Here is an 11,637-nt window from a genome sequence, read left to right on the forward strand (position 1 = left end):
AATTTATAGGTATATTTTGATTAAATTGTTGTTAGTTTTACATGATTGATTTGGCATTAAAGTAATCTCTATTTATGTCTCTATTTTTGTTTTTTTACGTTTTGGTTACTGAAAGAAAAATTAACGTTTTTCATGAGGGAAAGTATTTGCCTACTATTACTATTTTTATTATTATTTTATTGTTATCATTTTTGTCAAGTACTTTAATTCGTGTCGAAACGAGGTAAAAGTAGGCCACTCTAATAAGAAAAGAGTAAGATATAGACCTAACGTAGTGGACCTGTCAAGGAGGAAATACAGGCATCGATAAATAATAGGCTCTATCGAAAATAAGAACTGGAATATAATTGGAATTCGGCCACTAATTAGCTGAGAATATAGAAATATTATCTTCTGTTAATACTTTAATACCCTGAGCATTTATAGGTATGCCTACATTTTCAATAATTGCACTGTACATGCGTTGAGTAGGCTATCGTCATTTGCTTAAAATTAATCTTACAAAAACATATAAACATACTTTTTTATTTTTTCTTATTTTCTTTCGTTGGTTGAGTAATGATGTTAATGCAATGCTCCTTTCTGGCCTTATAATATTTATTTTATATAAAAAATAAAAAAAAAGATTTGATAGGCCTATAGGCCCTACCGGCTTCCGATATTAAATTTAATTCAAAAATATATAACGGGTCCAAGTGATTTAAATTGTGAACTAAATGCCCCACAACCTGTCCTAATAATAAAATATCATAAGGTTTCAGGTTGTTCATTCTAAAGTGGGTATTGGCACACCGGTCACCTGGGGTGCGGAGGTGGGCGCGTTCAGCGACATGAGGAGGCCAATTAGAAAGTTCCACATTCCTTGTCGGAAGTCTTGCACATGTGTTGTCTAATTGCGTCGCTGCATGAACATCTGATCATTGTATGTGACGGCACCGAAAAGGCTGAACTATGCTTGGTTTAGTTTCTTTTTTAAGTTTTACGTTTTAATTTATCTACTAATTATGTAGGATTGGTTAAATCTTCCGAGAATCCTATTTATCTGAAACATTTTAATGGACTTGCTTTGTGGATTTCAATCTGTAAATAAATGTAGACTAAACACTTGCTCTCGAAATGCCTGTCCAGGATCGGGGTAAGTCTGACATCCTTCTTATAAAACATGTGTAATTTAGTGCTATGTCAATAAGGCAAGTGCATTTAGTTCGACTAATTGATTGGGAGAAATATGACCATCGGACGTGCAGAGGACTGGAACCAATTCCAAGGATTCAGAAAGCTCCTCCCATGTCGCTTGCAGCGAGTCGTGGGTGTGTGTGACTGAGCGTGTGTGTGTGAGAGTGTCTGTGTGTTGAGAACAGCGTCTTATAAGAGCCATTGAACCACCCCTGACCAGATCATAATCGGAGTTGCACATCTCTGGGTGAGGAAGAGAAGGCCAAGTCCTGAAGTGAGGAGCAGGAACGGGAGGACGCGCACCGCAGATCTACCAACCGAGGCGACACTCGTACAGTGTCGCTCCTGGGCTTATACTCACTTTTGGGGTCCCGAGTCTTTTTTTGGTTACTCCAAAGGTTAAACGATGCAGTTGGAGAACATCCTTCCTAGCTCGAGCATCAACTTACCCAAGACGTTTTATAACCTCTCGTCGTCCGACAGCGCAAATAACAGCCCCGGCTCCTCACAGATCGAGTATCAAGAAGTGGAGCGAACCGAGACGGAATCCACGAACGCCCCGAAGAAGTACCTGAGCGGAGCGGGGATGATGGGAGAGGGGGAAGGGGACACTTTCTCTGGGACTAAGACCGCCCCCGATGGGAGGAAAGGCTCTCCGGTTCTCGGTGGTGTTGGTGTTGGTGTTGCAGAGGACGACCTGACAAGTGGCCGGCGATACAACATAGACGATCTGGGCTCCGACAGATACTTTATCTCGTCCTCTCAGGCGGGTTCCGACATGGCCAACCCGTGCTCCCTGTTCCCCTACGCGGGACAGACCGGCTCGGTGTACAGCGCCTCCAACGGCTCCAGGTATTCGGCGTCTCTGCACTACGGATCCGTGCTGCCCCCCGCGGGCTTCTCGTCCTCTGTGTGCTCCAGTCGCAGCCAGTTTGCCGGCGGAGGATACCAGTTCGGCCAGGGTCCGGGCTGTCTGTACCCTTCTTACCCAGCGACGGGATCCAGCATCGGCTCCATGTCGCTGCCCGGGTCCGCGGCCGGAGCCAGGGCGCAGGTTTATCTGTGCAACCGGCCCCTCTGGCTCAAGTTTCACCGGCACCAGACGGAGATGATCATCACCAAACAGGGGCGGTGAGTTGGCATTCCTCCTCCAACCGAGTTCATTTGGAATGATTGAAGGACTTTTAAATAACTGTTTGCCTTATATGAGGTTTATGAGCAGTAGGCCTAGTTGAGTAGGCCTATGACAAGCGTGCGAGTATAGGAAGTTTTACGCAGCATTGTCTAGGCCTGTAAATATTGTGTTTCAAAATATTTAAACATGAAAAACGTGGCCAGCTTTGAAAATTGTATTTAATGTTGCATGCAAGTGGTTTTAAGCTGCTTTATTTTTGTAGTGATGGAAGTTACTCTCTTGTGTTTCCAGGCGAATGTTCCCATTCCTCAGTTTCAACATCACCGGGCTCAACCTTACAGCTCATTACAACGTGTTTGTAGAAGTCATCCTGGCAGACCCCAATCACTGGCGCTTTCAGGGAGGCAAATGGGTCACCTGTGGGAAAGCGGACAATAATATGCAGGGTGAGTTCAGAAAGTGATCAGAACATTGTGTTCACAAACAGTGTTTTATCATGCTCGTTGTCGTCAGTTAAAAAAATTATTAAGCCGAAGGAGTATATATTTTTATGTACATTTATTGTATTTTTTTTATTTGATGGGTGATCTGATTTGTGCTTGAAAGTATGCATCACAAAAGCATTTGACGCATAATTAAAATTTGAATATGTGTGTGTGTTTATATTTATCGTACACACAATAATGAAAATGCTCATAAATCCTATCGCAAGCCAATATAATTTAATAATTAAAAAGTACATTAACTTGAGGCCTATTAATAAAAATCTATAGGCCTATATTTTGGGTTTTTTACGGAAACTGTCATAGGAATGTTTTGCACTTAACACTTCTGTATACACTTTTATTGCACTCCTATAGGGGCCATCTTTGGTCATCTTCATTCTTTTTATTTGTTTCAATCTCTGATTTCTTTTTTTTCAGGGAACAAGATGTACGTCCACCCCGAATCCCCCAATACCGGGGCGCACTGGATGAGACAAGAAATCTCATTTGGAAAACTGAAGCTGACCAACAACAAGGGTGCCAACAATAATAACACACAGGTATTTCATTTCGTTTGGATGATAAAATGCTCTTTAAAAAGGAATGGGCCTTTTAATATTTGTATTCATATTTTAGAATGCATTATAACGTTTTTTTGTGATTTCAGATAATATAGCATTTTTAAAAGTTGGTGGACCTGCTTTATTATTTTTTATTTATTAAGTGAAATGTAAAAATCAAAAAGGTCTATAGCCATAATCATTATATGAAAGAAAAGGAAAAAAAGGTTCCGTTATTTCAATTAATTAAAATCGATCTCTTCTCTCCCCAGATGATCGTGCTACAGTCCCTCCACAAATACCAGCCCCGGCTGCACATCGTGGAGGTGACCGAGGAGGGCGTGGAGGACATGAGCAACGAGGCCAAGACACAGACCTTCACCTTTCCGGAGAACCAGTTCATCGCCGTGACCGCCTACCAAAACACAGACGTAAGACTGAACCTGAGTTGCAATGCACAGCCATGGGGCTAATTTGAACCACAAGTGTCCACCTGGAGTGACTCTAAACCGACCCAGCATATCCCTGCTCTATTGTAATCATGGCTTTCATGTTTACGTTTATATTTATGTATATATTTGTCTTACTTTGCAGATCACACAACTGAAGATAGACCACAACCCCTTCGCGAAAGGTTTCCGGGACAATTATGACTCGTGAGTTTCATATTATTACTGCCTGCTTGCACACAAAGGGTGTTGTTGTTTTTTTTGCAGTGCACAATATCTTATCGTTGTGCTTCCCTTTTCACACCGATTTATCTTGTCCTCCCTTTTTCTTCGCTTTTCAAGCAGGATGTACACGGCCCCGGAGAGCGACAGGTTGACCCCGTCCCCCACCGACTCGCCGCGCTCCCACCAGATCGTCCCGGGCGCCCGCTACGCCATGCAGCCCTTCTTCCAGGACCAGTTCGTCAACCAGCTGCCGCAGAACCGCTTCTACGCCAGCGAGCGCGCCGTGCCACAGACCAACAGCATCCTGTCCCCGCAGGGTGAGGACGCGGGCGCCGGCGCCTCCGCGCAGCGCTGGTTCGTCACGCCCGTGCAACAGGCGGGCTCCAACAAACTAGACCTGTCCTATGAGAACGACTACTCCGCCGGCAGCCTGCTGTCGTACGGCATCAAGCCGCTGCCCCTGCAGACGTCCCACGCCCTCAGCTACTACCCCGACTCGGCCTTCGCCTCCATGGCGGCGGGCTGGGGCAGCCGCAGCACTTACCAGCGCAAGGTGACCACGGGCCTGCCCTGGTCCCCGCGGCCCAGCCCCCCCGCCTTCCCCGAGGAGCAGCTGGGTGCCCCCACGAAGGACAAGCTGCCGGAGGAGAGCGCGCCGCCGTCGTCGGCCTCGAACTGGCTGGAGACGTCGCACTCGCTGAAGTCGGTGGACTCGACGGACTCTGGGGTGTACTCCATGGTCTGCAAGAGGCGCCGGATGTCCCCCGGGGGCTCCAGCACGGAGAACTCCCCGAGCATTAAGTGCGAGGACTTGACCACGGACGAGTACAACAAGGACAACCCGAAAGGCATGGGCTACTATGCGTTCTACACGAGCCCCTAAATAAGACTGTTGTGTACCGAACCAGAATTATAGGCTAAAGCATTTCTTTTTTTTTAATTCTTTTTTTAATTTTTTTTATCCCTGATACCGTTACTTCCCTTGTTTTCCCTCAAAGCAAAAAGCACATGGTTATTTTCCCAGGCCAGATCCCCCATACCTGAACCCAATTTAGTTTTATTCTGTTTCGAAGCATGCGACTCCCTCTCCCGCACACGCACACACACCCCTTTTATTTAATTTTTTACAACTGCAATTTTTGTTATTTCTTTATTTAAATTAAGGCTATTTAAAGGTCCTTTTTGATGTACAGTATTTGTGCACTTTAGAATGTGATGTATCTTGTACAAAGTGTCTTCATGGAGGTGGTATAAAATGGGTAATAAACAGCTTTTCATAAAGCATTATCCAAATGTGTTTGGATGTACGCTGTTGTTGTAGTTTTTTATTGATTTAATATTTGTACCAAGGATATAAACAACTTCTACATACTCTGCCCATTTGAAATGAGGCCTTTTTTCGGCCCTCGGGTGTATGACATGGCATCATGTTTATAAAATCAGAGCTCTTAAGGCTTTTCTACGTCTGCACAATAATACACAAAGGAAAGACATTTTCCTAATAATTCTAACCTTACGTGTTATGATGAATCACTCAGAAAGCCAACGTGCCTTCTAAAATACAAGTCTAGAAACTAAAGGGGACCACATCCAACCACAACAAACCAAGGGAAAAGTCAGATCCATTCAACAACCACTTTCAGCCGATAGGTCGATGGCTCAACACGTTGTACGCTAAACGGCGCCGTGCGTACGACAGGCGTCGGCCAAAGGCGTTGACCTTTTAAGCCTCGTAGCCTCAGACAACTGGTTTCATCATTCAGAGTGAAACGCAGCAAACGGTCCCTGTGTAAATGGACTTCTAAATAGGCTCGCTCCAGAATCCTAATTAATTCTGTTGTCGTCGTTGACAAAGTGGGAGAGTCAGACTAGAACTCCAATCAACACCTCCTAACAAGGTAGAGCGCCTGCTTGGCCGGGGCCTCTGCAGGGGAGCTGTACCAAATGCTACACAGGGACTTTAGCAGATAACACAGAAGAAAGGAGAAAAGCACACCGTTTGCTCTTGTTGAAGTGAAGGCTCATCATGGTACTTTGACTTGTGCTCATTGGTGGGGGGTTCATGTTTACCACAACAGCCGTGATTGTGTCCGAGTGGTCTACCACAGCTGAAAGTTCACAGCGACCTTTAAATACATACAGGTTTTTCTCATTGAGCACCTCTTTTTCAAGAGGGACTTGATTGGTAGCATCCCACATTTACAACCCCCTGTAAAACAGCCATACACAATAAATACAGGCTAATACGCATGTTTAGTATTGACAGATACAATGGATTGAAGCTTGAAGCCATTTAAATCAGTACACTAGTCAGTAGAGCTCAAAGAAACCTCCCATCAAAATACTGTTGATACTGAAAATTTCAAATTTGAAATGTGTTACTCTGACGCGTTCTTATAAGGGCTATGTGAACTGTGTGAGGTTTTGCACTTTAAAAGGAAACCTATTATTCAATAAACATGTGACACGTACAAAACTTCTATACATGCATTTCCTTAAAATGTTTGTTGCGATATTACCAAGCCACAGTTGATACCAGGCTCATAACTTAGATCAATATGAATGAATACGATGCATAATTATTATTCATGCAATAGAAATAAACACATTTACATTTATCCCGATCAATAAAAGTATTAACTTCTACATTATTCTTTCGCACAATCCGAGCCCAAACCATTTTTTTCACACTACTGGGACAACCATGCCCCGACCACATCACTGATGCACTCACCAGAGTCACCACACCAGGATCGCCCCATGAATACCAGGTATGCCATGAAGGCCATACAAATAACCCCTACCCCCTACACCCCCTACCTGCTCCATCAAGTCAGGAGTACCATTCCTGATCCCATACACTCCCGGCTGCTCTGGTATCAGAGCGGGGCAGCAATGTTTGTGCATCACCCGCCATAATAACGGTCGTAGACCTCCATACCCTTCTGTCGTCGCGCTGTGGGCGGGGGGGGGGGGGGGTGTTGAACCAGTAACTCCTTTGTAGAGGACTACATCTCTAGGGGACGGGACAGGGGAAATATCGACAGATCACGATGTTACACAGCAATGTACACACAGCGCCAAGCTGGAGATAGATTTATATGAACCCACGCTTTCATACCACAGAGGCTTGTGTGTGTTTGGGGGGGGGGGGGACTATGAGACAAATGGTCTCTTCTTTTGTTGAGATGGAGGCCTCACCGCAGCATACGCAGATCTGAGACGGTAGGCAAGGCCCTGCATGGCGATCATGTGCACTATGGATCGCTTGTCCTCGCAACGAGAGGCCCGTTCCTGGGAGGCTGCAACATCTTCCAACTGCAGCAACAGGTCGATATGGAGACAGGCCGTTCCTCTAACCGTTCATGCAAGAGGTGCAGCAATCAATAGACACCTCCCCAGCATGCTGCGGTACAAACCCAGAGCCATGTCGACTTGATAGGACGCATCATGCATATGTAAGGTCGAGGCTTGTTGCCTCAAAGTGAACAATTGACCCGGGTGCTGCTGTCTGTGTTAACATTCTCCTCTCTGGATACAGTCTCAGTGGTGGATTTACAAGCAGTATGCTAGGGAAGTCTAGAACCTAGAGGCTTCCACTGAAGGGCCTTGAGATGGTGGGAGGGTGGGGTGGGGGGGGGGGGGGGGCGGGGGTTAGAATACAGCTTGATGTCAAGTTTACAAAAACGTTAAGCACACTTAATTATGCAATTCAATTCTGTAACATCTGTACCTTTCCCCCTGTATCTATTTTTCTTTGTTTTTTCACACAATACTGATTATATTTTCCATTTTGAGTCAATGTGCATGTGTGTTGTGTATGTGTGTTTCCTTGCATGCAAGCGTGTGTTTGTGTGTTTTGTGTGTGAGTATGTCATGTGCGAGTGCATGTGGGGGTTTGCATGTGTGTGTGTGTGTGTGTGTGTGTGTGTGTGAGTATGTCATGTGCGAGTGCATGTGGGGGTTTGCATGTGTGTGTGTGTGTGTGTGCGTGTGCGTGTGCGTGTGCGTGTGCGTGTGAGTGTGTGTGTGTGAGAGGGGCGTGTGTGACAGTGTGCGTGTGTGTGCGTGTGTGTGTATGCGTGTGTGCGTGTGTGAACGTACTTGTCTCCCTGCCCTTCCCTTAAGCTCTGTGTTGATGACCGAGCGAAGAAGCTAAGAAAGGTTAAGGAGGAGGCAGTGGAGACGCTGCAGCCAAGGAGGGCTGACATTCAAACGCAGATGGGAGGCCCGGGGCTACTTCCTCACCTTCAGTCACACACTATCACCGCTCTCACTGGCAAATACAGCCACAGGCAGACATCTTTTCTTTCTGGGTCAAGATTTTAAACCATCCCCCCCACCCCCCCTTCATAAAAAATATATTAAAAAAGAACAAAATGACAGGCTCGGGTGAGTTAGTGGCTACATTATGGTTCCTATGTTTTCTCTTCACACTGTACTTCCCCTTTTGACGCGTAGATGAATGTCAACCGATCCGTGTGTTTAAAACGGGCGGCGGGCAAAGCGCCATTCTGTTGCTCTGTAGCTCGGTTGTCAAGAATAGGCTGGAACGGAAGTCACGCTTTGGTTTGGGTGTCTCTAACTCAGATCGACAGTCGGTAAGAGAATTGTGCAGAGCCTCATAAAGCCTGCACGCATTTACACACTCAAAGGCCATCGAAAACACGGCAGCCCCACGTATTGTTGTCGTTGTTATGTTGTGTGGTGGCTGGTTTCACGAGGGTACTAACAGAGATGTGAACTTGTTCAATAGTTGAACAAAACGTAATAATTGACAGTTTTGTAATCCTTTCCCATTTACATACTAGATCATTGGTTTTTTTAAAATATCATTTTGTAAGTATTTAATGTGAAGTGTGATATGCATTGCATCACTGATGAGAGGATTCCCTGCTATGATGCATCATTGCGCCTGTTATCATCAAAGGTATTCAAAGGTGGTTTGAATCAAATATAAACAATTGTTTTCCCAAGCTAAGCCAGGAGCTTAATTAACCTTGGGTAGTTACAGAGGCCACAGATACGGCCTGCATCTTCAGCAGGGCCTCAGAGGGAGAACCTGTTGTAAACCAATGGTCCGTCTCAATGCCTCTCCTTAATGCTTGATCCAGGCTTTAGGACTTGAGCTAGGAGAACCTGCCGTTCCCTGATAACAGAGCAATGTGGAATAGGGCCCCTACGGGATTTTAGGGACCATGTGGAACAGCTTCAGCTATTCGACAGTTGAAAAATATAGAGGAAATATTTCTGGAGCCAAAACAGGAAGTGTGGGATGATGATAGAGGGACGATCTAAATCTAGCCCAGGTGTCAAGGTGTAGCTCAGGCCTCTCTGGAGTCAGCCTTGACCCCGGGACCATGTGGGACCCATGGCATGAGGGACAGACCACAGACAACCCCCCCTCCAACCCCTCAGCCTACACACACACACACACACACACACACACACACACACACACACACACACACACACACACACACACACACACACACACACACACACAGACACACACACACACAGACACACACACACACACACACACACACACACACACACACACACACACACACACACACACACACACACACACACACACACACACACACACACACACACACGTACAGACACACAACTCGGCATAACTCTGCGGTGCGTTACTAATGTCCGAGGCCGAGACACAGTATCCCGCGGCTAAGCTGCACTTAACAGTTGCATTGATTTCAAGACCCTCTGGGGTAGGAGGGGGTTTGGGGCAATGGGATTCACCTCTACATGCTTAAACCCATTGCCCCTCCCTCATCCACCACCGCCCCATTTCCCCCTGTGCAGAGTTTGGTACAGTACACCCGTCTCATCATGAACACACACACACACGGACACGCACCCTAAAGCGAGTAAGGGAGTCTCTGGGGATGTTCGAGGGGGCTCAGGACCACCAGACCCCCACCAGACCTTGTTGCGGTTCAAGCAGGGGGGTTTTGCGGGTGGAAAATGGCTGTGGGGGCGGTCATCTGGAAATGACCTGTGGTCAAAATCAATGCATTGGCACTTTGGAGGAGTGCTGCGACAGATTTGGGAATTTCACATTCCCGTTGATTTTACCCTGGCACCTTTCGGAGAGCAAAAGAAAAAATAAAATACATAACCGCAAGAAGAAGGGTAGAGAATGGGTTCCCTTCGACTTTGTCACAAAGCCAGGTGTTAGTCAATATCCATACGGTGGGCCCCCGGAGGCACACGTTGCGGCTCTGCTGACGCACCGACGCTCTCCCTTTCTTACTTTGAAGTGACTCCTTCCTTGCACTTGTTTGCAACTTGTGACTCATCCAGCAGCTGTAGCCTACGGTAGCGGATGCCTGCTGCAGGATCGCTATTCTTCTGCACCACGCTTCTCTGTGTGCTAATGGGATCTCTGCGTCTTTAAGACTCGGGGTACAATTAAGAGGTGACAGTTTGATCTCCCACCTAGAAGTTCTATTTCAGCTCAGCCGCGTGATTATGCCCAGGAGGGGGTTGGGCTATTTAAAGAGAGATGGCTATTAACTCATTTTAGAAAACTCTTTAGAAAACTATTTTGCAGCATATGTATGTCTCTCTCGCTTTTACTCTCTGTTCTCTCTGTTACGTATGTCTGTGTATATTTATGTATATTCTTCTGCACCTATATATATATATGTATATATATATATACATATATATATCTCTCTATATATATAGAGAGATATATATATTGCTCTTGTCTGGCCATTTGCTCGTGTACACTCAGGACGACACCACACAGTATCACACACACAAACACACACACACATACCTCACACACACATACCTCACACACACGCACACGCACACGCACACGCACACACACACACACACACACACACACACACACACACACACACACACACACACACACACACACACACACACGCAAATCAAAACTAATCACCAAAGCAGGATCACTGATTAACAACATGCAAGTATTTCGAAGTCGTAGGACAGTAGAATTTAAGGAAACACACAAGTACACTGGAACAACGTGTCAACATACACAGACCTGAGCCTATAGGTTGAAATGTATGCGTTCCTAAAATGCAATATGAGCGAAGTTGTATATTTGTTCGAAACCCTTTCCCGACCATCTAGTAAAAGCTTTAGAGAAACCAGATCATTTAAGTCAATGTAACAAACTAGTTTGGGATGCCTAAAAATGATCTAGGAAAATGGATAAAGACTATATCGCCATCTGCTGGTATGTAATGATCATTACATAGTCGGCATGGATAATTTTGTGGTAAACTACAGCCACTTCTTGATAATAGTGAGACTTTCTTGTTGGCTAAGTAATTGATCTTGCGCGTGTAACTGTGTTTTATTCTAGTGCCATTGTTTTAATTTATCAGTGGACAATAAAGCTCTATAGCGCGTTAAACATTCCCAACACTGTACGTTAGTTACGAGAAAAAAAAGCCCGCTTGAGAGATTTACTGACAAAGACTTTGCCCCGCCCACTCAGTGGTCCTTCGCTTTAATTGGCCTTCGTTAGAACATTTGGCAAGTGTATTGGTCGAAAGACTCTGTCAATCAATTGTAGGACGTCCCCTCGG

At 45.5% G+C, this 11,637-nt stretch overlaps 1 protein-coding gene across 2 annotated transcripts; it reads left to right on the forward strand.

Moving 5' to 3' along the window:
- Positions 1–868: 868 nt before the first annotated feature.
- Positions 869–6,661, forward strand: eomesa (eomesodermin homolog a). Of its 2 annotated transcripts, none has more exons than XM_056583551.1 (7): positions 869–1,135; positions 1,397–2,307; positions 2,603–2,757; positions 3,235–3,356; positions 3,629–3,787; positions 3,951–4,012; positions 4,148–6,661. In XM_056583551.1, exons 2-7 carry the CDS (start codon positions 1,583–1,585, stop codon positions 4,911–4,913), a joined length of 1,989 nt encoding a protein of 662 aa, XP_056439526.1. In that variant the 5' UTR covers positions 869–1,135; positions 1,397–1,582; the 3' UTR covers positions 4,914–6,661. The 2 variants fall into 2 exon arrangements, with proteins under 2 accessions (XP_056439526.1, XP_056439527.1); XM_056583552.1 differs by having other exon boundaries at positions 875–1,135; positions 4,151–6,661.
- The last annotated feature ends 4,976 nt before the right edge of the window (positions 6,662–11,637 follow it).

The sequence above is a fragment of the Gadus chalcogrammus genome, chromosome 22, assembly GCF_026213295.1.
Source record: "Gadus chalcogrammus isolate NIFS_2021 chromosome 22, NIFS_Gcha_1.0, whole genome shotgun sequence".
In the NCBI taxonomy this organism is placed as follows: domain Eukaryota; kingdom Metazoa; phylum Chordata; class Actinopteri; order Gadiformes; family Gadidae; genus Gadus; species Gadus chalcogrammus.